The sequence below is a fragment of the Halichoeres trimaculatus genome, unplaced genomic scaffold, assembly GCF_033239565.1.
Source record: "Halichoeres trimaculatus isolate MK-OKI-2021-1 unplaced genomic scaffold, fHalTri1.1 fHalTri1_scaffold_19, whole genome shotgun sequence".
NCBI lineage: Eukaryota > Metazoa > Chordata > Actinopteri > Labriformes > Labridae > Halichoeres > Halichoeres trimaculatus.
Window position 1 is genome coordinate 3,602,180 of NW_027437197.1, and position 25,793 is coordinate 3,627,972.

At 37.4% G+C, this 25,793-nt stretch overlaps 1 protein-coding gene across 1 annotated transcript in view; it reads left to right on the forward strand.

The window, feature by feature from the left end:
* The window catches only part of neb (nebulin), a 64,344-nt gene extending 39,798 nt beyond the window's left edge, over positions 1-24,546 (forward strand). The window contains exons 106-139 of the mRNA XM_074695060.1: positions 568-672; positions 2,713-2,814; positions 2,912-3,019; positions 3,129-3,233; positions 3,314-3,418; positions 3,500-3,604; positions 4,873-4,977; positions 5,066-5,176; positions 5,262-5,372; positions 5,469-5,570; positions 5,656-5,760; positions 6,200-6,289; positions 8,638-8,751; positions 8,846-8,950; positions 9,485-9,589; positions 9,955-10,059; positions 12,028-12,138; positions 12,958-13,068; positions 14,966-15,079; positions 15,157-15,261; positions 15,353-15,457; positions 15,797-15,901; positions 16,315-16,407; positions 18,797-18,889; positions 19,089-19,181; positions 19,530-19,622; positions 19,946-20,038; positions 20,720-20,812; positions 21,210-21,317; positions 22,795-22,981; positions 23,127-23,219; positions 23,334-23,474; positions 23,563-23,666; positions 23,749-24,546. Of these exons, the coding sequence (XP_074551161.1) occupies positions 568-672; positions 2,713-2,814; positions 2,912-3,019; positions 3,129-3,233; positions 3,314-3,418; positions 3,500-3,604; positions 4,873-4,977; positions 5,066-5,176; positions 5,262-5,372; positions 5,469-5,570; positions 5,656-5,760; positions 6,200-6,289; positions 8,638-8,751; positions 8,846-8,950; positions 9,485-9,589; positions 9,955-10,059; positions 12,028-12,138; positions 12,958-13,068; positions 14,966-15,079; positions 15,157-15,261; positions 15,353-15,457; positions 15,797-15,901; positions 16,315-16,407; positions 18,797-18,889; positions 19,089-19,181; positions 19,530-19,622; positions 19,946-20,038; positions 20,720-20,812; positions 21,210-21,317; positions 22,795-22,981; positions 23,127-23,219; positions 23,334-23,474; positions 23,563-23,666; positions 23,749-23,922 (3,699 nt within the window). The 3' untranslated portion in view covers positions 23,923-24,546. The remainder of the gene's footprint in view (positions 1-567; positions 673-2,712; positions 2,815-2,911; positions 3,020-3,128; positions 3,234-3,313; positions 3,419-3,499; positions 3,605-4,872; positions 4,978-5,065; positions 5,177-5,261; positions 5,373-5,468; positions 5,571-5,655; positions 5,761-6,199; positions 6,290-8,637; positions 8,752-8,845; positions 8,951-9,484; positions 9,590-9,954; positions 10,060-12,027; positions 12,139-12,957; positions 13,069-14,965; positions 15,080-15,156; positions 15,262-15,352; positions 15,458-15,796; positions 15,902-16,314; positions 16,408-18,796; positions 18,890-19,088; positions 19,182-19,529; positions 19,623-19,945; positions 20,039-20,719; positions 20,813-21,209; positions 21,318-22,794; positions 22,982-23,126; positions 23,220-23,333; positions 23,475-23,562; positions 23,667-23,748) is intronic.
* Positions 24,547-25,793: the final 1,247 nt, after the last annotated feature.

Below are 25,793 nucleotides of genomic sequence, written 5' to 3' on the forward strand. Positions count from 1 at the left end.
AGATGATCCTAGGTACCAGCTGGCCAGAGAGAACAATAAGATGAGCCAGGTAAACGTCCTGGTCGTGCTCGACGGCCCGCCTGCATCCTCCGCTGCAACCCAAACTCCGGGGCCACTGACCTCTGACTCTTAGCGCATGAGGTCCTTGGCGGCTTGCCGCTGGTCGTCGTCGCATGTCAACAAGACAGAAACGCTTTCTTTCTTTGTCTACTCGTTTTGTCTTTCTTGTCTTTTTCCTCCAACACAGGTTGTTGAAACCAGCCACTCAAAAAGCAGCGGGAACTCTGTGTTGAGTGAGCAACACTCTCCTATATCTGTGCTGTCAGAAAGACGGTTCAATCACTTATTTAGTCATAATAAAACTGTTCATAAACACTTCAGAGGAGCCATCTTTAAGCTTGGCTGGTGATTCCTGTCGATCTGAAGGCACAGATGAGGTCAAACAGCTCTTTCTTTACACTCAGATCTCCGCAGATCTCCTCCAGTCTTCCCTGTGTTTCTGCCGTTTCTCACGTGTCCTTGGCATGCTGTGTGTGTGTGTGTGTGTTTGTTGTTTCGTGTGGACAGAAAAGGTATAAATCCGTAGCAAGGGAACATCTTAGGATTGGCTGCAATGAGCTACGCCGTCCTGAAATCCTCACAGCTCTTTACTCCACCACGATGGGCAGTAAGGTAAACAGCCAGAGTGCTGAGTCGTGGTAACCCTCATCCCTGCCGACAAACACGCAGAGAGATTTGTTTACGACTTCCCCTGCGTTCACGAGAAGTCATAATAAAAGAAAAAGGAAATCCATAACACTGAAACATTGGTTTAAAGAGTCTTTGTGTCAAACTGGAGGTGTCAGTTTAGCAGACGTCCTGTGATCCATACACAATTTATGCACGTCATGTCTCTCTTCATGTTATTTTGCTCTCTTAAGATGTCCTATTAAAAACAGACTCAGGTCATTTTATGATAAAATAAAATTAAAATAAAATATTAATAATTAAATATAATTAAAAGATTTTATACAAAAAATAAAAATAAAAATAAAATAATAATGGAAATATTATAATGAAATATGATAAAAAAAATAATAAAATAAAATAAAATAATTTACAAAAAATTAAAACAAAATAAATAAAATAACAAAATAAGATTATAATAATAACAAATATTTTAATAAAATGTTATAATAAAATATTTATAACAAAATATTATTAAAATATTCTATAAAAAAATAAAATACAAGTATGATAACAATAATAAATATTGTAAAAAATGTCATGATGAAATATTTAAAATAAAATATTAAGATAGTGTATAAAAATACAATAAAAATATGATGATAATTATAATAATAAATATTGTAATAAAATATGATAAATATTAATAATAAAATATTTTTAAATATGAAAAATAAAAATAAGATATTGATTATAATAATTATTATTAAAAAAAGTATAATAAAATATTTCAGAAAAATATTAAGTAATGGCTCATACACATTTTGATATTTTTTTTTTATTTAAGAGATTTTTAAGCCAGTTCTTTTATCTTTTATCTATTGCTGCAAACAAAGAGGAAGAGGAGGCTGGAAAGGTTGGAAAGTCAGGTTTTAGCTTTTAACCTTATGTGACGTTAAGTAAAGCAGTGTTTTGATGGTTTAGATGAAAAAGTATGAAATAAAATCAAAAGTTTTTAGGCTTTACTACATTATAAAAGATACTTTCTATTAGGGCTGCACGATTATCGCAATCGCAATGTCAGCACATGCAATTCAGATTTTTCTCCATAACCAAGAAAGTCTGTAGACTCATCATGACACAACTTTTTTATTAAATCGCAAGCACAATCGCAATCGCAATATTGCCCACCTAATTGCAAATCGCACCTTTTCCCCAAATCGTGCAGCACTACTTTCTATTTATCAGTGTTGTACGTGATCTCAGGGTTACTGTCGTAAATAAAACATGACTTTGTTCCTCTCTGCTGTTTGTAGAAAACATCTCATCTCTTTAAACATTCATCATGTTTAAACTCCTGACTTTTTTTTTAACTCCTCATGGGATTTAACTTCCATCCCACCATCCGTGCTCTAATCCCTCCATCATCTCTCGTCTGTCCTCATTAATTTAACATCTTTGTCATTTTAAAACGCAGTGCAAGACACAACGGCCAGCAGACATTAAAGACACTTTTCAGTCACCTTTATTCAACTTTTTTAGTTTTGATAAATGAGAGACAAGTTTTTTTGTGATACAACTCCAATTGTATACGATATTTCTTCTTGTTTACTAAAAACACTTAGAGCCAGGTATTGAAATGGACTGCTGGTCGCCATGAGCACTGCAGACTGTCACACCTTGGTAACACCCGCCATCTTCATTTTCACCAAAAACTAACTCTCACTTTGTTTGTGCACGTTTGATCAGGCATGTTTTCATTAACAGTCACCGTTTTATTCATTAGACGAACATTTTAAGACAGTAAACGTTAGATCATGAATGTCAGACTGAATGTTTCTGACTTTACTGAGATGGAAAACTGTCCAAGAAAACAGAAATTTTAAAAAAACAACAACATTGTTTCATTTCTTCTTCCTGTTTTCTTGGACAGTTTTTGTCTCAAATTGGATTAAATTTCGTCCAATTTTACATAAAAAGACAAATTATTGCAGCAGATGATGTGTTGTGACTGTCTTATGTCTTCACTCCGTCCTCCTCCATCAGTGGAGGTACAGGGAGCAGTATGAACGCGCCAAAGACAAGTTCACCTCCGTGCTGGAGACTCCTCTGTACGAGGTCCAGAAACGCAGCAAGAAGATCAGCGATGTGAGTTTGAGGTTTAGTTTTTTAACTGTTCAAAGCATTTCTTCACATTCCTGTCTTTTAAACAGACTCTGACGATGTTACGATGATTGTTTCTCAGATCATCTACAAGATGGAGTACAACAAGACCAAGGCTAGGGGCTACACCCTGCCTTATGACACTCCACACCAGAACCACATGAAGAAGGTCAAGGAGATCACCAGCAACGTGAGTCTCCTGAGGAGCAAACTTCTTTTCACAGAAGAAGAAGAAGGAGACAAACTTCCTGTCTTTGTTTTTCTGTTCAACTGACGGTTTGTCTCCATGCATCCTGCAGCTGAAGTACAAAGAAGTCTATGAGAAGAGCAAAGCCCAGATCAACATGGACCCCGAGGCCCATTCGATCCGTGCTGCTAAGGAGGCCTACAAAAACATCAGCAACGTAAGTTTCATAAGAGAGACTGATTCAAAACCTCACATTTTTTCTCCATCATCATTTAAAAACTGTTGTTTTTCTCTTAGCTCGACTACAAGAGGAAGTACGAAGCCACCAAGTACAAGTGGAATTGGACCACAGACAGACCTGACTTCCTCAATGCTGCCAAGAACACCCTGCAACAGAGCGATGTGAGTGGATGCTTCTTTAAATTCACTCAAACATCATTAAGAAGTGTTTCTCTAATGTTGCTCTGATCGTTTGGCCCACAGGTTGAGTACAAGTACGACAAAGAGGTGATGAAGGGCTGCGTGATTCCTGTGGTCGATGACAAGTTCACCATCCTGGCTACAAAGAACGCAGAGATGGCCAGCATCGTAAGTTTGTTTTCCTCTTTGAAACCATTAAAAAAGTTAAGTTAGTTTAGTTTGTCTTTATCCCATTCATGATGACATAAAAGTGTATGTACAATACAAAAACAAATAAATCTCAGAGCAAATGAAAAAGAGCAAAAAGAAAAAGTCTTGTTGTATCTGCCCCTTCACTCACAAATTGATTGAATAAACACCTGATTAGACCAAACCAAAAGTACAGGCAGCCAGCATACTTTATGCTTTGCATTAATTATTTTTTAATAGAAGAGGGGTAAGCAAAACAATCCCCTACTTAAGTGCAAAATTGCATAAAGAAAAACTTAATGCACAAAAGACTTTTTTGATATGAGTGTATTTAAAATTATTTTCCTTTTCATTTATTTATTTATTTATTTATTTTAACTTTTTGATTTTTGTTTTTATTTTTTATTTTTTTACATTTGTTTTGTTTAAAATTTTTGTTTTTATTTTTGGATTTTTGTTTTATTTATTTATTTATTTATTTTGTTTTATTTTTATTCATGTTTTTTTATATGATTTTTTAATTTTTATTTTTTTTAATCTTATTTTTAACATCTTATTTTTTAAGTTTCATTTTTGATCTTGTTTTTTTCATTTTTTTGTATTTATTTAATTAGTTTAATTTAAAAAAAAATTTACTTCTATTATTATTATTATTATTTTTAATATTTGTCTTTTTTGTCCATTTCTGATGCAAGGTCAAGAATAGATTTCATCCCTGTATTTGTTTAATATGCTGTTTTTTGAATCTGATTTTTGGAGATACTGAATGATTTGATTTCTTTAGAGTGGCTCTTAATCTTGTTTTTGAAAATTTTGAACCTTTTTTAGTGTTAATTGCTTCTTCTTTTCTGAATCTGCACTACATGTTAGTTGGAAATAGGTTTTTTTGAGCTTTGTACAAAATTTGCAGTATGTTAAAATCTATTGTATCATTAAGCTTCAGAAACTGTAGCTTAATGAATAATGGGTGTGGGGTAGCTCTGTACGGACTTTGGTTAATGACTCTTATTGCTCTTTTTTGTAAAATGGCTTTTGGCTGGATGGAAATTTTACAAGCACTTTCCCACACTTTAACACAGTATGTCAAATAAGGCACGACCAATGAGTTATACAAAAGGTGCAAAGTCCTGTCGTCTAGACAAGTCTTCACTTTATTTTTGCTATCTTTGTTTTATTCCATTTAAAAAAGCACATAACTCTGGAGAGTTTAAAGCCTTAAAACTCAAAAATGCGTCTCTGCCCTGCAGGTCAAGTACAAAGAGAAGTATGAGAAAGAAAAGGGACACTACATCCCAGTCCTGGATACTCCTCAAATCATCCACGCCAAGGCTGTGCGCACCCTGGCATCAGAGGTGAGCACAGTTTTTCTATCCTGAGGGAGGTCGTAGCTATCATACAGCTTGTTTTGAGTATTCTGAATTTCTCATCTTTTAACCTCAGAGCAAATACAAGGAGGCCAGCAAGAAGGACATGCAGTCCGGCTCATTCACCACCCTGTCCGAGACTCGTGACACCGCCCACAGCAGGCAGATCAACAAGCTCGTCAGCGGGGTACAACGCTCTCATTTACGTCTCTGTAATCATTACTCACTCTTCTGCAGCCAGCCTTTCTTAACATCCCTGTCTCACTTTGCAGAAAGTGTACAAAGCCAAGTTCGAGAAGGAGAAGGGCAAGTCCATTTATAACCAGATGACTGTTCCACCTGATGTTCAGCACGCCATCGATGTGGCCAAGACTCAGAGCAACGTGAGTCATCCCCACAAATGTGTCTGTGATACTTTGGACAGCTTGTAGTTTCACAGGAAAACAGATTTCTGTTTTGTGTCCTGGATCATCTCACAGGTTTCCTACAAGAAGGAAGCCAAAGCCAACCTGTCGTACACTCCTGTGGCTGACCGTCCTGACATAAGGAAGGCCACCCAGGCTGCTAAGCTGATCAGCGAGGTACATGCACGCTAAAACACGCAGAGATGCTGAATCCTGACGTCACACTTTACTTAAAACTCGCTTCATGTTCTTGTTTCTGCAGATCGGCTACCGTGACAAGGCTCGTGAGCAGGCCAGCAAGGGAGGCTCTCTGGCCTACCGCCCAGACATCACTTTGGCCACAGAAGTGTCCAAGCTGACCAGCCAGGTACCCAAAGCCAAATCCACCTCTGGTCCTGTGAAAACTCCTCAATTCGGCTTTTTTGGATATGTTTCCTCTTTCCTTTTACAAACGAGAAGGATTAAATCAGGAAGTTGAAGCCGTATTATCCCAGAACATCAACACCAGTGACCCTAATATTTGCAGACTCGCAGTAGATGCTTAGCAGTAGTCATGTAGACCCTAACGATACAACTACCAGCTCATTCATAGCGCTTCCTCTGCCATCCTGCATTATAATCCATGCCTTAATCTGTCATTAAGTAGAATATTTACATTTTAACTGCTCATATCATTGTCTCACCCTCATCCTCCATCCTCTCCTCTCCATCTGTCCTTCTTCACTTCCTCTCCTCCTTCCTCCTCTCATCCTGTGTGATATCAAAGCCTGTGTGTTCTCATCCATCCATCTCACTGCGCTTTGTAGGTGGAGGCCAAGCCCTCCTTCCATGGAGCAGCTACCTATGATACCCCCCAGATGCGCCACATTAAGAAAATGAGTGCCGTGACTAGTGATGTAAGGAGGTTCACGCCCTGAAACTGAGAGGGCTGCAATTCTGTGTCTGTCTCATTTGTCGATCCGTTGACTGATCAGTGTAAACCTGATTTTACTGAAGTTTACTCCAAAAAGATTTGATTGAGAGCATCAAATCCCACAACATCATCAATCGATTGAGCTCACTGTGAGGCATCGTGTGCATCCTCTGCTCTATGGTTTGCTTAACAAGCTTTGGCTCTTTGCTGGACGTAGCAGGCGAGCGCTGCATCACTGCACAGGTGTAAACACCGTCCATCAACACATCCTGATAAAACATTTAGATTTCAAACCTTTTTACACTTTTTCATATGCAACTCAACCCCTTTGAATATGGAATGAAAGAGTTTTAAAACAGAAGCTTGCATCTGAATGCCTCTGTTAAACATGTGTAAATCCAGCAGTGGGCAGTGTTGAGTCTGATACATGTTCATAAATGTCTTTTTGCTGCTGGATTTACACCTGTGTTTTGGGTAAGAAAGTGATATTATGCCATATTTTCTAGACAACACTATGGAACTCCAAAAGTTTCATAATTAAATAAATAAAAACAACATTTTAAAATAACAGAAAAATGTATAATTCGGCCATTAAAAAGTGAAAAAAGGCAATGTTTTTATGAAATATGTTTTATTATCCTTTTATATTGAATAAGTATAATATTTTATAATGATTCTTTCAACAATTTCATTTTTTTTTCCATTTTCCAAGCTTTTGAAAAATTTAAAAAAATCAGTTATGTCAATTTTATTTCATAATGTTGTTTTTCATCAGAAAAAAAGATAAAATTGAAATAAAAATTAACTTTGTTAATAAACATTTTTTATTTTGTATAAAAACTTGGAGATTAAAAAAAAGTCATTATTTCAAGATGTATGAAATTGTTAAAATAATCAATATTAAATAATTAACTGTATTACATAAAAACAGTTTCATATTTTACAATTTATGGCCATTTTACATATTTTTCTGTTATTTATCAAAATGGTATTTATTTCAGAATATTGTTTTTATTTATTTAATTATGACTCTTTTGGGGTTCCATAAAAGACAGTCCACACTTCCTTTGAAACATGAACACAAAGTGTCATACTCTTTCCATATATACCAATTTATATATGAAGTCCATGTTTGTTTGTGTGGATCACAAAATGCACTAAAAATGCATCTTGACGAGATCGGTCAGCACGAAAAAAACCTCAGCGTAGAGCTTTGACTTAGAGGTGCAGATGTTCGATATCACTTTTTTTCAGACCGATACCAGTATGAGTACTCACCGGTACCATTAATTTCAATTCAGAGTGCCACATCATTTTAAACAAAGACAGCACAGTCACTCTGACTTTAAGTCCAAAATAAAATACGAACAGCTCTCTCCGAGTTTACAATTTTTTTTAAAAAAATTGAAAAAATGCCCGATACCCTATACCAATACCTAACTGAGAGCTGACAAACGTAGCTTCAAATGCAACAACTGTGAGTTATGGTCGTGTTCTTGTAAGACCAAAAAAAATCAGGGGATGAAAAGTTTCCTTCAGATTAGGGATGCCCCAATCGGATTCTGGTATCGGAGACGATCAGGTATCGGTGGGAAAGGATTGGTCCAAACTTGGCACTAAGGTTAAACTATGATTTAATCTACAAGGTAAATTTTTTTTACAATCAAATAGTCATTATTTAATTATTATTTAACACTGGTATCGGATCAGGATCAGTATCGGTCGATACCCAAAGCCCAGGTATCGGTATCAGTATCGGGACCAGAAAGCTGGATCGGTGCATCCCTTCCTCAGACGAGTTAAAATGAAAAGAGTCAGTAATGAGATTCTTTTTCGATGCATTTTAATGTCTAAACTGAACTCAAATTATAAACTAGACACACCTTTATTTATAGGAACAGGTCATGGAACCCTGGTGTAACTTATTAATGGAGGTGGTTCATTAAAATAGTTCCTGGTACTTGTTGCAGGAAACGTTGAAGACTTAAGTAAAGGTAAAAAAAAATGTGTATACGAATGTTTTGACACTGTCTTTTGTGCCAATACTTAAAATAATTTCTCTGTGGTAGCGGAATTAAAAAACAAACTGATGCATGAAAAACAATTTTTAAGGGTAAAATGTTTGTGCAGTTACTGTTCTTGTATAACAAGGGATGTAACCCAAACTCTGAGTGCTCATTTTCTGAAACAAACCACATTCATCCCTTTTTATACATCCTCTAAAGATGCACTTTAAGTTTCCAGTCTCATGGAGTCTGCCCTCTTCAGCTTGTCTTTTTCCTGCTGAGGGTAAAAGTTGCTCTAACCTTCACATTTCCATCATCCAAACAGGTGAAGTACAAGGAGAAGTTTGACAAGGAGGTGAGAGGAAAGAAACCACAATATGATCTGAAGGACAGTAAGATTTACAAGACCCTGAAGGACGCTAACGTGCTCGCTAGTGAGGTAGGGGCTCGCTTTACACGCATGAACATGAAGCCTCTGATGGATTGAGGTTCTCCCGATAAGAAATAACATTTCTGTTAAACGTGGACTGCAGGTGAAGTACAAGGGCGACCTGAAGAAGATCCACAAGCCTGTGACTGACATGGCCGAGTCCCTGTCCATGCAGCACAGCCTGAGCACCAGCAAGCTGTCCAGCCAGGTAAGACATCATCATCATCATCATCCTCCTCATCATCATTAACCCTCTCATAGGAGGCTTCTGTTTCCTCTGTGGCTCATTCAAACCTCTCTGACGCCATCCTGAGTATCACGGTAACCATAGCAACGGCCTAATGATTATCTCACACGTTTCTGCTCTAAACTCCATCATTCAAACATCCATCTGGTAGTGACCCTTACCCTTCTCACCATCACCCTTTGACCTTTGACCTCTGCAACCTCTTGTGCTCTCCCAGTTTAATTTAATCCCTTCCGTAGATCGATCAAAACTAGTCTGATTAATCTCCACTTAACAGAGCTCCCTTCTTTCAGATCACCCATTTTTTCACAGTTTCCACTCTTTCCATCAGCATCTCATATTTTCTGGCATTGCTGATCACTTTTTTTTTTCTCCCACATTAATGGTAACAGCTTCTTTTTTATACTTTGTAATTGAAGGGAGTTGCTAGCTTTCTCCAGACATTTGCTCTTTTTTCTCGTTTGCTGTCTTACTTGACGTGAAATTCCCCTGTAGTACTGCTACAAGAAGAAATTTGAGGAGAGTAAGGGTCACTACCACATGATTCCTGACACACCTGAACAGCTCCATCATAAGGAGGCTTCTGAGCTGCAGAGTAACGTAAGTGGTCCAGATGCCAGGAGGTCAAAATACACTCCACACAACAACAAAAAAAACCTGTTTGTGAAATATGTGCATCTTTGTTTTCTACACAAACAGGTAAGGATGTTCCAAAGCAAATAGTTGCAAAGCAAGTGTTTTTGTCTAATTTCTTTAAAAAAAAATGTCTTAAAATTTCTCAAAATTCACCTGAAAAGTCCAGAGAAATGTCTCATTTTAGGATGTTAGAAGCCAAAAATAAGGTCTGAGTTGTCTGGAAACAATGACTTGCTAGTTTCTTAAAATAAAGATATCATCCCCATTCAGGAAACTGTGAAACATGTTTTTTTACTGTTTTTTACTCACTCTAACTTGGACTGTTTCAGGTGAAATACAAGGAGAAGTATGAGAAGGAGAAGGGCAAACCCATGCTGGACTTTGAGACGCCCACTTATGTGACTGCTAAGGAGGCCCAGCACATGCAGAGCCAGGTAAGCGCTGTGTTAGTCTCCTCTTTATGTTTCCTAATGTCACAGTGAGCCTCTTTCTCTCAGCCAGAAGACTCTTCAGTGCCTGCTTCTTGTGTTGTCATTTCCTGTGGTCTTTGGACAAACGACCTGCTCTTGCTTACAGAATGTATTAAAAGTTTATCAAATAACTTTTTACATTGCCTTTAATGCCAGTCTAATCAGTAAAGTCAGTGTTTTGAATTAAAAAAATACTTTATTTTATTAAAAAGTTTAGTTATTTACTATCTGCAAGACATTGAATTGGTGCTAACGCTGGCAGAAGGCATCGTAAAATGTGTTGAAAATGGCACCGTCTGTATCTTTGCGATATTACTCTGTGTATTTAATAAGTTCAGACTCTCATGCTGCAGAAGTGACAAAGGTAACGTATATTCTCCTTTAGTTTGTTGACATTTCTCTAAAGCTTGACTTCTTCCACACGCATTTATCTTAAAGCACTTTTTGGATAGTTAGACACAACCTGGATTAGGTTAATATATTAAATCCAACATTTAGACAATTCCTCATCTTACTGCTACAATTAACAACTTCATTTCTCTACATTTAGCTCAAAAAAATCACTTTTTATGCAGATTTAGAGAAATATTTACAATTTTTTTCCTTCATATATTTTTTTTTATAAACGTTGAATGTTTTATCTAAATGTTAAATGTTAGATATAGATGTCAAGATTCTAAATATTTGGCTACGTTTTGAAACACTCAGTTTTCCATCTGAATATTTATTGACAATTTTTTAATTATTTTTCTAAGATTTCTAAATATTTAGTTGAGATTTATGTTTATTCAGCTTGGATTTCAAAAGACTGAGTTTTGATACAATGAGAGTTTTTCTTCTTTCTGCTCCTTTCCATTCAGTTTTGGGGATCTTTTATTTTTTCTTTGTGTCGATTTTTATTTATAAAAGAATGGAATAAATAAATGAATAAATAAATATTTTACAATGATTTCTAAAAATTTCACAATAATTTCTAAATATTAAGTCAAGATTTCTAAATCTTGAGGAACGATTATTAAATATTTAGCTAATATGATATAAAATAATATTCAATTTCACAGTCCTGCCCACAGGAAGTATCAAAATAAAAACAAAATAAATAGGCTTGAGTATGAAGAAGCCTATGTTTATCCATGGCTAGGCTACACAATAAGGTCATAACAGCATATTAGCTTAATATTTATAAATCTTAGAGAAAAACTGAGTCTAAGCTTAATGTTTAGAAATCTTACATAAATAATTAGATCAGTTGTTAAATGTTTAGAAACGTAGCTGAATATTTAGAAATCTGGACATTTATCTGTAACATTTAACATTAAGATAATACATTTAACATTTAAATATAATAATTCACAGATATATTTCGCCAATTTTTTTCTAAATCTGCATAAAAAGTGATGTCCTAGAGCTAAATATGGAGAAATGTTTGTTTTTTGTAGTGTGTCCTATATCAGGGGTGGCCAATCAGTCAGAGTCCCAGGGCCACAAAAATTATCGTATTTATCTATCTATCTATCTATCTATCTATCTATCTATCTATCTATCTATCTATCTATCTATCTATCTTTCTATCTATCTATCTATCTAGATAGCTATGAGCACATGAGCAATTGAGAGTATGGAGAGAAGAGAAACCGAAACTTAAGTATCAATCTCAACACCCAAGCATTGATCAATACTGATCCCAACGTTGGCATCAATATACCAATATTTTAGATTGATCAGCACACTACTACTCATAACTATATATATATATCTCAAAAAGCTCAACACATTTCAGACAGGCTGATTTATTATTCTAAAGACTTTGGTGCCGGCCAGGAGGAGGTAACTGCATTATGAAAAGCTCTGCTGGCATGTTTTTATATGTGCTCTGTCCGTCTATCTGTCTGTCTGTCCCTTGTCTTTATCTCTGATCTTCACGGCCAATAGAAAGACTATAAGAAGGACTTTGAGGAGAACATGAGGGGCAAGAACCTCTCAGGCTTGGAGGTCACCCCTGCCATGATTCATGTCAGACACGCCACCAAAATAGCCAGCGAGGTAAAGGAGAGTGACGTACCCCGATTACCTCTCCCTGGATTTAATATCACACCGAGTAGAGCCCGACCGATACGTGATTTTAAGAGTGGGGAAAATATCAGATTACTGATGTTAGAGGCATTTCAGACTTTTTTAAGCCTCTCAGAAAGCTGTATTATACGACACAGTAACGGCAGAAAATCTGAACACATATCGCACACATAAATACCTCGAACAGGCACAATTTAGCCGATAATATCAGTAATATCAGTAATTGGTTGGGCTCTAATACTAAGATTACATCATACCCACAATCCCTCTTTCTTTTTCCCTCTTCTTTTTTTAACCCACTTCACTTCAGAGACATAAACTATTAATTCTCCAACATCCATCCATCTCCCCTTCCTCTGAACAATCCTGACCTGTAGCAGAGTTGTTAATTTTGTGACGTCTTAAACTCCTTAATTCAGAACTATAAGGACAGTTTGATGTTTAAAAAGTCAGTTTGCATGCATGTGTTTGTTTAAATGTTACTGTTATGGTTTTGTGGTTAAACGTTGATCTGAATTGCAGTTTTTTGTTTCCATGTTGTTTGTGATAAAATTACGTTTTCTTGTCTTTTATCGGGATTCTCGCCAAAGTCACCACATCTCCACTCTCTCTGTTAAGTTATGAAATATAATCTTGTTATGAGTTAAGGTTTTAAGATCTGAGGTATTATCTTGGAGGCTTGGTGACTTTGAGCTTCAAAGGTCGTACCGCCTGTCTTTCTGCTTTGGCCTGGCCTGCCTGTTTGCCCTTCTTTGTCTGCAGTCTCTCTGTTCTTCTTCCGTCCTGTAGAGAGAGTACAGGAAGGATCTAGAAGAGGGAGTGAAGGGTAAAGGGCTCACTTTACTGGAGGAAACTCCGGAGCTTATGAGAGCAAGGAATGCCACTCAAATCCTGTGTGAGGTACGGCAGCCTGTAAGGTGATGGATACGGCATCACAGCCTCATCCGAGTGCCTTCCCACAATCCCGCTCCTGGTGCATCATCTGCTGAATCCTGTCATCTTTACTAAGCTTCATGATCACACTAAAAGGGCGCCAGCTGTGTTTGACACGTCCCTGCTTGTTGACATCACTAATTTCCAGCTCTCTCCTTTTCCCATGATGTATCATGAACTTAAACGTCTCCTTCAGTAGACCAGGGGTCTGCAACCTTTACTTTTACATGAGCCATTTTTCCTCAGCTCACCTGGATCAAAGTCATTCAGAAGCCACAAAATCTACTTTATCTTCACAATAAATACTATAGAGTGTATAAAATTGTAAACATAGTTCAAATGTAGTGAATAATTATCAAAACTGGAAACTTTTCAATTCATGTAAATGTCCATATGATGTCTTGATTTTTTTAAATTTTAATAAATTTGAAAAAATATATATTAAAAAAACTATAATTTAACAAATTAGCAAACCAGAACAAAGGTTTGACATTCAAGAAATTGCAAAAAATGTAAAACCTTTGTTTGAAATTTTAAAAAGTTGCTAAAATTTCTGAAGTTGCAAAAATTCCGGAAAATTGCAAAAATTAAAAAAATTGAAACACAAAAAAGCAAAACGATGTAGCAATCTTAACATTTCAAAAAGTTGCAAAAATCTAAAAAAAAAAATGTAACTTCAAAAATTTGCAAAACAAAATTTTTTTTTACAAAACTCAAAAATATTTTAGACATGAAAAAATGCATTGAATTCAGTGATTTGCTAAAAATTTTTTTAAAAATGGTATAAAATTCAAATTTCAAAAAGTGAACTGATTACTTTGCTCAACTCATCATTTTTTGTTTGCACAATTCTTGCCATACGTCAAGCATGAAATTCTGAAATTTCACAACTTATCAAAAAAACTTAAAAAAAATTAATTGAATAAATTTGCAAAATTCCCCCCAAAATTAAAAAAGTAAAAAAAAAATGCAAAAATAACATTTTTTATTTCTGAAATTTGCATTCATTTCATTTTTTTATTTTAAAAAATCATGAAAATATTCATAAATTTAAAAAAAAATTATATGTACAAAAATTCCAAAAAATAAAAATTGCCAAAATGTGCAAAATATTCAAAAAATTTTGAAAAAAATACTTGAACTGACAACATATATCGGTAATATCGCTCAACTCATCATTTTTACTTGTTTGCTAATGTCTTTCCACATATCAAGCATGTGTATATAAATCCATCCACTCAGAATTAAAATCAGTATTTTCTTCCAGATTAGTCTTTTTGTAGATGTAGTTATCTTCCCAGGGCTGTAAAACTTGAGGTTAGCCACAGGTGCATGGAAAGTTGGTGGGCTGTTGATGTTGTAGGAGGTGAAGTAGAGCGGTGGCAGGCTTTATTGACAGATGGGATGAAGATTTACTTCAACTAAATGTTAACGCAGGATTTTATTTAGTGCCAATGTCTTAAATCATATATAAGAATTCTTTATTTCAATAAAACTGTTAAAGCTACAAGGAGCCACTGCAAAGATGTAAAAGAGCCACAGGTTGCAGACCCCTGAACTAGAACAAGTTATTATTTGTCAAAGCAACTGAAATTGTAGATTCTTTAACAACTTTAACAAAAGATCCTTAACTTTCACAGTTTTCTGACTTTTGATTGACACCCAGCACCCATCCTGGTGTCCCTTTCCCGTCACTGTTCTTTAAAACTCCTGATTTCTTTTAACTTACCTGACCCCGGTTTTGGTTTTGCAGCCCCAGCTCAAAGAATGAGGAGAAATCTTGTCATATATGCCCCTCATTTCTGTTTTTTTTCTTTAAAATGAGGGCTTAAATGTAACTTTTAACCACCTGTGATGTTTACAGAGAGAGTACAAGAAGGCACTGGAGCAGGAGATTAAGGGCAAAGGAATGTTGGCTTTGGCTACCGACACCCCCGACTTCATGAGAGCCAGAAACGCTACTGACATCCTCAGTCAGGTCTGGATCCTGTGGTTTTTAAGAATGATGGAGTTGGACTGTGGTTGGAGTCTGTACTAACAGATATTGCTCTTTAGACTAAGTACAAGCAGACCGCTGAGATGGACAGGGCCAGCTACACCACCGTCATCGACACCCCTGATATCATCCACGCTCAGCAGATGAAGAACATCGTCAGCCAGGTAAACCACAGACAACAAGTCGTCCTAACAGCCTCGAGCTCCCTGAAAGTAATCTATTAAAAATCCTCCTGACTGTGGGTTTCCTCTGCAGAAAAAGTACAAAGAGGAGGCTGAGAAGACCATGTCCCACTATGTGCCAGTGCTTGACACTCCCGAGATGCAGAGAGTCCGCGAGAACCAGAAGAACTTCAGCACTGTGAGTAAAGACGTGGTTTTAAGACGCAGGATCTGCATCTTCGAGTTCCTCCACTGAATGTTCGTCCTGTGTTTGTCTCTGTAAAGTATTATCTTCAATACTTTGTTGGACTCTTAGTGTAATGCCTGCTGTCGTCCTGTTTAGTCAAAACTCTTGTAATTTAATCGTCCCTGAGTCTGTAAAGTATCTTTCACTCCTGCGAAGAAGCCGAAAAAGCTAATCCTGAGAGAAGAACTGTCCTTTAGACTCAGATTCTCCTCTGTTTCCTACTTTTTATCCTCTCATCTTTTCTGATCATGTGAAACATGTTAACTGCACCTTTTGTTTTTCTCTCTGTAGCTTCAATACCAGATTGACCTTAAAAACATAAAGGGCAAAGTGTCTTCTGTACAGGACACTCCTGAAATGCTACGTGTTAAAGAGAATACAAAGAATTTCAGCTTGGTATCTACCCCGAGACTTTTTCCTTCACATTTTTTTTTAATAACACATCTTATTTTTATTTTCTCTGATATTTTGATTTGTTTTTAACTTTTTTTTCCCTCATCTATAACAAACGCTGGTATGCAGCCCTTATTCCCCTTATTTGGACCAAATGTACATTTTTATTCTTTGCAGCATTTTAATTCATGCAACTAACTCTTGTTCTGTAGAGTAACAGTTTTATAAGTTAGAGCAGAGCTTGAGTGTTTTGTGTTCTTTGTTTTGTTGTGGATTTGTCCAGAAATTTCTCTGTAAATGTTGATTTCTGTGTTTGTCCTGATCTATCTGTGTCTTCCAACTGTTTGCACATGTCACACCAAAGCTGAGTTTAGAAATCAATTAAAGCATCTAGTCCTGCTTTTATTCATGTTAAGATTCAGTACAAAGAGGATTTGGGTGGAGGAACAGCTGTACCCGAGACTCCAGAGATGGAGCGAGTTAAACGCAACCAGAAGAACATTAGCACGGTACTCCACAGAGTGACCCTGCCCTCCTTCATCTCCTCCTCCACCTCCTTCTTCCATGATCCCTCCTTACCTAACGTACCAATAATCTCCTGACACGTCACGTGACAACATCTCTTAAACAGACATTTTATAACTGTGTTTTAGTTTTATTTTAGTTTCATTTCAGTAATTAGTTTAGTGAAATAATTTACTAATGATAAAAGTGAACAGAGCCCACAAAGATTTGTTTTTAGTCTAATGAATTACTGTAAAAAGATAAAGAGGATTTTTTTTAGCCGCCTTCATGTAGTCGCTTTGATGCCTGTAATTTGACTTTCTCGTTCAGCCACATTTTTTTTTTTTTAACAAGCAAGACGGACCATATATGGGCAATAAGTAAAATATCCAAGACAGGGGTCTGCAACTTTTGCTTTTATAGGAGCCATTTTTGCCTCAGCTCACCTGGATTAAAGTCATTCCTGAGCCACAAAATCAACTTTGTCTTATGAGTACAGACTGTAGAGTGTACAAAATTCTAAACAGTTCAGATCAAGTGACTTTTTTTAATAAATGAAATTGTGAATGTGATTTCTTAGTTTTTTTATTTTTGATAAATTTTGCAAGAATTTTTTTTTAGATCAATTTTTTTTTAAAAAAAGCAAAAATTTATTTTAAAAAAGTTGCTGAATTTCCAATGAAAATAGAAATTGACAAAAAAAATATACAGGAATTTTAAAACTCATAAATTTGCAAAAAAAAAATAAAAATAATAATAATAAAAATAATTATAATAATAATAATAATAATAATAATAATAATAATAATAATAATAATAATAATAATAATAATAATAATCAATGAATTAAAATAACAATTGTAATTCAATAAATTTGCAATTTTTTGAAAATTTAAGAAGTTAAAAAAATGTAAAAATATTATTTTTATTTCCCAAATTAAAAACATTTCTATTTTTTAAATTTCAAAAGATTCATGAGGATTTTTTATACATCTAAAGAAAATAATAAAATTTTTAAAAATGTGCCAAAAAAATAAAAGGCAAAGAAAAATGTAGGAGGTAGGAGGCTTTATTGACAACACAATGTGTCTTCAATCATCAATACCCTCTGTAAGAAAAATAAAAAAAAGGCTACAGAGCTGCAGGTTGCAGACCCTTGACCCAAGAGGTTATATATTTAGTGATTTTATAAAATTAATTATCATTATTAGGCAAAGACTTTGGGGGCTCTGTGGGATTTTTCCTATCATGTTATTTCATTCTTTCTAAACTCTAAAGTCACAAACTTAATAAAGAATCATCCATTTTTCTTTCCAATACAGACTTAAATTAAAAAACAAACCTCTTTCTAAATACTCGATTATATTACTGTTAATGATTTTACAGTGTTTTCAGTTGTCTTATGTGTGTTGCTGTTGTTCTTGTGAATGTCTGGACCTGTCTGTATCTGTGTGTCTTTGTCTCACTCTGTATCCGTGTGGTTTATGCAATGAGCAGCTTCAATACAAGGACTCTGTGGGTCAAGGCACAGCCATACCAGACCTCCCTGAGGTGAAGCGGGTCCGAGAAACCCAGAAGAATATCAGCTTGGTAGAGAAAAAGACTGCAGTGACCCTTTATCATCTCCTCTAAATCATGATCAAGTTTAAGTTTCTTCATCTTAACAAACACCAGAAGATAATTTAGATTTTACCAACCATTCAAGGAGGAGGATTTATTTTATTTCTGCTACAGAGTTTTACATTTTAACTTCTGGGTCTGTGAGGAAAGACTTGCTTTTGTAGGAGAACATTTTAAAACAGGTTAAAACTTTGAAGACTCTGTAGGATTTTCCCTCTCATCTCATTCTTTCTAGACTCTAAAGACACAAACTTAATGATTTATCATCCGTTTTTTTAAGTTATTAATGAACTCAATATTCCAAACTGCCACTTAAACACTCTAATTTCTGATGATGTTTTCAGTTGTGTCTCTGTTTTTGTGAATGTCTGGATTTGTCTGTGTCTTACTCTATATCTGTGTGGTTTATGCAATGGGCAGCATCAGTACAAGGACTCTGTGGGTCAAGGCACAGCCATACCAGACCCCCCTGAGGTGAAGCGGGTCCGAGAAACCCAGAAGAATATCAGCTTGGTAGAGAAAAAAGACTGCAGTGACCCTTTATCCTCTCCCTTTAATCATTTCCAGAAACCTTTCAGATCCTCGAGTGTTTTTAGCTCTGATTTTCCCTCCTCCATCCTAACAACCTTCAAGATTTTACCCACAATTTATTTCTATAAATACCAGATTTTTCAGTTTCTTACTTTGGCATTTTTCCCCTCCTTAGCTGAAAGCTAATCTGAGCTGAGTGAGTGTGTCACAAACAGTTTTTACTTTTTTTGTCTCCGCTCAAAGAATCAGTACAAAACACGAGTGGAAGAAGGCACGTCCATACCAGAGACGCCTGAGATGGAGAGAGTAAAACGCAACCAGCAGAATATTAGCACGGTACCCCACAGAGTGACCCTCCTCCATTTCCTGTCCATCTTTTTAAACAATACCAAACTAAACTCACCCAAAGAGTGACGAATATACTTTAATCTGTAATAGTCGTGTGTTTCTTTGTGTTGTCGTGAATGATGAAGGTGTTAGCGCTCCTGTTTGTCTCTGTCTTACTCTGTATCTGTGTGGTTTATGCAATGGGCAGCTTCAGTACAAGGACTCTGTGGGTCAAGGCACAGCCATACCAGACCCCCCTGAGGTGAAGCGGGTCCGAGAAACCCAGAAGAATATCAGCTTGGTAGAGAAAAAGACTGCAGTGTTCTTTAAACTTTATTATAATCCTCCAAAACCACCTTCTAAAAACTTGGAATACTCCTTTAATGTTTGGTTTTCCTCCTCCATCCTAATGATATTTAAAAGTCATCCTGTTTACAAGCTGTGGTGACATTTTTATTATTTTAAAGTCTGTAAAAGCTCATTTTCCATCTCTCCCACCTTTGGTTTCATTTTCTATTTATTACTTTTCTTTCCTCCTCGATCGAAACTAACAAGCTTTTTTTTCCAAACATCATTTTTCTACTAAACTAATCCTCCTTGAGAGTTTTTTTTTTCCTATATCTGACTTTTTATGCTGTCTTGTTCAAAGCTTCAGTACAAGGCAGGAGTTGGCCAAGGCACGTCAGTATCAGAGACCCCCGAGATGGAGCGAGTTAAACGCAATCAGCTCAATATTAGCACGGTACTCCTCAGAGTGATCCCACACCTTCACCTCCATGTCTCCTTCACTCTTCATTCCACCAACAACCCCCGTCATAATAACCCCCCAGAGCCTTCACCACCTTCTCCTGAAGTATCCTGAATTTTACGCTCATCAGCTCCACAAAACGAACCTGCTTCTCCATTTCTCAGGATCAGAGTGTGTTTTAACTCCATGTCTCATTTCTGCTGTGGTTTTTGTTGCTGTGTTGTGTTTCTCTCGTCTTGAGATTGTCTCTGATTCACCTGCTCTCTCCCATTCCCCTCCACCTTTCTTTGCACCAACCCAAACCATGTGTTGAGTAGATAAAGTACAAGGACTCTCCGGCTCGAAGCACAGCGATACCGGACCTCCCCGAGGTGCAGAGGGTCAAACAAACCCAGAAGCACATCAGCTCGGTAGTGGAAAACAAACGAAACGTGTGCTCTTAACTGAGTGGACAGTAGATCCCTTCATACGCTTCTCATTTGGCTTCATCTCCTCCACCCTTCATCCCTCCACAGACTGTGACTCCCTGATCTCCATCCCTGCCATCATCACCGCTTCGACTCTAATGTCGCTTTAATTCATCCGTGCTTTCCTCTCTTTTTTTTCTTTCCTCCTCTTTCTTTTTCAAACCATCAACCCTCGAGCTAAATCAACTCCCTCTTTGGTGTGTGGTTCCCTTCATCTTCTGTAAACAGTCCCTTTTAACCCGCAGCCAAGCTGTTTCTCCAGTAGAGCCGCTGCTCAAATTAATTTCCACTTCACAGCAAATGACAAGCTTAAACCTCCCGCTGAAGCGTGACAGGTGTGTTTTTTTCTCTCAGTGTGTGTTTCTGCGACAGACAGAGATCCTGGTGGTTTTTCTGGAGCTGCCAGGATGAGTCACTCTATAGGACCAATTTCTCAGACGCTGCTGTAAAATTTTCCAAAAAGCAACAAATCTCCAGAAAGTCTCTTTCTGGGATGATTCAACCTGGGAAACATCTTAAAAACTCTTCCTGCCTGAGTCTATGAAAGCAGTCCTATAGGTGTGTGGTCTGTGTGTGGTCCAGAGTCTGACTGGCGCCCTCGGGTGCTGTGCTTCTGTCCTGTAGGTGTTGTATAAAGACAGTTCAGCCAAAGGAACCCCTGTGGTGTTTACTCCTGAGATGGAGCGGGTGAAAAGGAACCAAGAAAACATTAGCTCGGTACCTCCAGAACAACAGGAGATGTTCTCCCTCTGGTTAACCCTTTCCTAACCGAGTTGTCCCCTGGCTCTAGTTAATTGTATTAATTCTCTGCGCTCCCTGTGGTACCATCACCGCTAACCTCTCCTCTCATTGAAATGTTGAAACAACTTCATCTCCCTTCAGACTGAAGATGTTGGATGTTTGATTTAATCCTTTGAAAGTAGAAATCCCTCCCTGCTAATTCATCTGTCTGAAGCCCCAATAATCTCCCAGCTCCCTCTGCCAGCAGCTGTGTGTGTGTCCCCTCACCTTTTAGCCACACCCTTTGTGCTGTGGATGCTAACGGCTACTGTTTGACGGCTTCAGGTGTCACATGTTTCAGGAGCTCACTGCTTGTCTTCTGCTTCTCCTTCAGGTGCTGTACTCTGACAGCTTCCGTAAGCAGGTCCAGGGCAAGGCCGCCTTCATCCTGGACACACCTGAGCTGAGGCGCGTCAGGGAGACCCAGCGCATCATTTCAGGAGTAAGACTTAGGGGTCATTTAGTAAATTATGTCACTCCCTTTCCCCTCTTTCTGACCTTTTTTATCTTATAAGTTAGGGCGTCTCTTTGATACATTTTCAAGACTAAACTGAGTCTGTGGCACAAAATGAACATCAGTGTTTGGCTACAGGGAGAGTAGGAAATCCTAACAGTGTCCACACATCCCATCATCCATCATACTCATCATAGTCTGTATACAGAGTGGACAGCGTTGCTTCGCCATTTACCATTGTACGGTTTTGAAGACAAAATTCCCCCGTCACAGGCGCCGCCATTGGCAGCCAGACTCTGTGCAGTAGAGGCTATGAGAGAATCTGAGTAAACCCCAGGGACATAAATATATATTTTTTTCTTTCAAGAGTCTAATCTCTTTGTTGTGGAAACCTATTTTGGCCAGTAAAAAAAAAATAAATAAATTATGGGATAATGAAGTCTAATAATGAAAAAAGTTAAAATTACAAGATTAAAAATTAAAATTATGAAACAAAAATTCACAGTTGTAAGATACTAAAATCATAATTATGAGATAAATATTCCAAAATTATGAGATTAAAAAAATAAACATAATTTTTGAGATAAGTCAAAATTATGAAATAATACTCATAATTATGAGATTAAAAGTCAAATTTATGAGGGAAGAATTAATAACTGTGAGATAAAAAAATCAAAAATATGAGATCAAAAGTTAAAATTATAAGATAATTAAGTCTAAATCATGAAAAACAGAATTACGAGATTAAAAAATTAAAATTATGAAATAAAAATTCACTGTTGTGAGATACTAAAGTCATAATTAAAAGATCAAAATTCTAAAATTATGAGATAATTAAGTCATAATTTTAAGACACTAAAGTCATAACTATGAGATAAAATGTCCAAAATTATGGGATAGTAAAAACATAATTTTGAGATAACAAGTCAAAATTACGAGATATTTAAGTCATAATTACTAAATAAAAAGTCAAAATTATGAGATGATAAAGTCTGAACTATGAGATTAAAAGCTTAAATTATGAGATAAAAAGTCCAAATTTGAGATACTTAAAATTTATGAGCTAAAAAAAATTGTGAGATTAAAGTTCAAAATTATAAGATAAAAAGTCAAAGTTTTCTGGAAATGAAACTTTTCAGACAAAAGAGGACTTGAATTTGAGGCAGCCAAATGATATATTTACATCACAACAGTCGGACGTGGGAAACATTTCTACCTGGTGTATTAATTTTTTAAAGTTTGACCACAGCCCATCTGGAATGACTGGGGAGGTAGACTTTTTGACTTATACTGCAGCCAGCCACCAGGGGGAGCAGGTTTTTTGGAGGCCTTACTACGAGCTGAACATGATGTGTAGTTTTCTTACAGTCTTTGATACTAGCACATGAAAAGAAAGAAAAATAGAGAGAAGAGTGTTTGACAGAGTAAACAGGTAGGTATGGTGATGTATGACCTGTGCTTTCAGGTGAGATACCACGAGGACTTTGAGAAGAGCAAGGGCAGCTTCACTCCCACCACCTCTGACCCTGTGACCGAGCGCGTGAAGAAGAACACTCAGGACTTCAGCGACATCAGCTACCGCGGCATCCAGAGGCGCGTGGTGGAGATGGAGAGGAGGCGTGCCATCGAGCACGACCAGGAGACCATCACCGGTACACAGACATTAATTATTTACTTCATCTTTCAAATACGAGACATCTGCTCTATGAAGAAACTGTAAAAATATCCAAACAACCTGGATTTCTTTGGTGCCTTGAAGTTTCAGTTTCTTGACTGTGTTTGTTTCTGTGTCCTCAGATCTGCGTGTGTGGCGCACAAACCCCGGCTCTGTGTTTGACTATGACCCTGCTGAGGACAACATCCAGTCCAGGAGTCTGCACATGATGTCAGGTCAGAGGAAAACCTCAAAGAGATCCCAGTAGAAGGATCTTTCAATCCACAATGGAAGAATTTTGATGTCACACCAGGTCAAAGAACTGCATTTAAGTCTAACTTTCCCAACAGTTCAAGCTCAGCGCCGCAGCAAGGAGCACTCCCGCTCCACCAGCGCCCTGAGCGGTCTGGCTGATGAGAAGTCTGAGGTGTCCCAGGACGCCGACCACCACATGTCCCTCTACAGCAACGGCTTCATGGCGTCCTCCATGGGTAAGGAAGCCACATAGTATCACATGTGGGAGGTTTTTCTTTGTGTCTAAGATGAGACTAAAGCTCATCTGTTCTTCAACGTCTGCAGGCTACCAGCACGCTAAGACCGTGGAGCTGCAGCAGAGGTCATCATCTGTGGCCACCCAGCAGACCACCGTCTCCTCTGTCCCCTCACACCCCTCCACCACCGGGGTAAGAAATCCACAAATCCACATTGTGATGGCTAAAGATAAGATAAGATAAGAAGATAAACTCTGACCCCTCTTCTCCACAGAAAACCGTGCGCGCCATGTACGACTACGCAGCAGCCGACAATGACGAGGTTTCCTTCAAAGACGGCGACGTCATCGTGAACGTGCAGTCCATCGACGAGGGCTGGATGTACGGCACCGTGCAGCGCACCGGCAAGACCGGCATGCTGCCCGCCAACTATGTGGAAGCAGTTTAAAGAAAGAGCCCGCCCATCGTCCCTCCAGAGTGGGCGAGACGCATCCATGGAGCAAACCGATGGATTTCCTGTGGCTTAGTGCAATGTGTAGCTCTTATTAGCTCTGTGTCTGTTTTTGATTCGTGTTTTTTTTCTTCTTTGGTCTGTTCTCATACTTATGCTGCTGCTCCTGTTGCCTTTGGATGTGACATACGCATCATGACGTGACACATATAAATACTTCAACTAAAGACAGACTATTTATATGGTTTAAGACGCTACCTGAGGAAAACACGTCCTGGTCCATTAATGTGTAAATTTAAAAGATATTTATAAATATAAACATTTATTGTCTAAAGTCTCACAGAAACAATCAGCTCTGGTAGTTCTAGCTTCAAATGATGCATTTAAAGGAATCTACAGGGAGAGACAGAAATGATGAAACCTAGAAGGAGTTAGTCACCGTCTACCTCCTCCATGATGAAACCACTCCTGAAGAGTTGAACCAGACGAGCCTCAGTCTTCCCTCCTCGATACTGAAGGCCCGTCACAATTATAAAGTGTGTGTTTTGTGTCTTCAGATTATGTAGGTTCTGGAGTGAAGCACGTCCTTTACCTTTAATCAGTAGCTAATAAAGCACACCAAGCTCCTGCAGCGCTCTGCCTCCTGACTTTCTTTCACAACTCTGACCTTTTTCTTTTTTTAACCTTCAAGGTGTGGCTCCTTAAGGCCTTATATACTACACTCTACATGGAGTAAAGTTAATAATACAAGAGTCTGATGGAAAATAAGCTGATTACAACATTTCAAATTTCAACCAACTTCATGGTTAACCTCCTTTGGTGAATTACTGCCATCTACTGGAGTGAGTCGCCATTATAACTACAATACAACAACACTAACAGACGGTCCGTGAGATAGAAGTGAACTGATGCAAAATTAACACAAGTAAATTTTGTTACGTCCAGTTATAAAAGAGGTGTTTACTTCTAAAAATTCATAAAAGCTCATATATATCTCTGATTCACTTTTTTAAACCATACTTGGATTAGTCGTAAGTGTTTTTTTCATCAGCTGTATATAAAATAAATAAATAAAAATCTCTTCCAGATTTATTTTTAGTAAACAATATAACTTTTTGGTCTAAGCTTAGGTGGAGCCGTTAAGGAGAAAGCAGCCTGTAACTAGAGCGAGCTAACAGCTGTGAGCTAACGAAGGCTAGCATTCACCTGCAGGCTGTTTGAGCTAATTGGAGCTAACAGGATGGAACGTGGGGGCTTTGAACTTCATCAGCACCACCAGATTCAGGCGCTGATAGTGTTTCCGTTAAAACACTAGCAAATAAAATATGATGATCTTGTTATGATATGATTAACAAAGTAACAAAAATGCCAAGATCCACCCATAGTTTTTGTTGTACATAACAATAAAGGCTAATTAAAATCCATTACCTGTAGCTCTATTATATTAAACTAAAAACCTCAGTAGTATACTACAAAATAAACCCAACAGAACAGTCATACAACATACTACATACACATGTAACATGTAGTCGGTGGTTTGTAAAACAGCCAATGTGTCAACTTACACTGCATCTGTTCCGTTGCAGTCCGTCCGCGTGGCTAGTCCGTCATGTCGCAGCTAGCACGCAGCCATCCTATTTTTGCCGGACGCGGAGCTGTGACGCATAAGGGAAGCCCTAGCGGGACAGGAAGTTGTGACCGGAAACTACCTAAAACACTAAGCGACTTTCAAAATAAAACAAACCGTGCCAAAATATGTTCGTCTTTAGCTTTTATACGATGATAAACGGAGATAACGAGTGGAGCCAGACAATGAGTGAACAGCTCAACATGAATGAAGAGAGACTTATCAATGGAGTGTGAAGCGC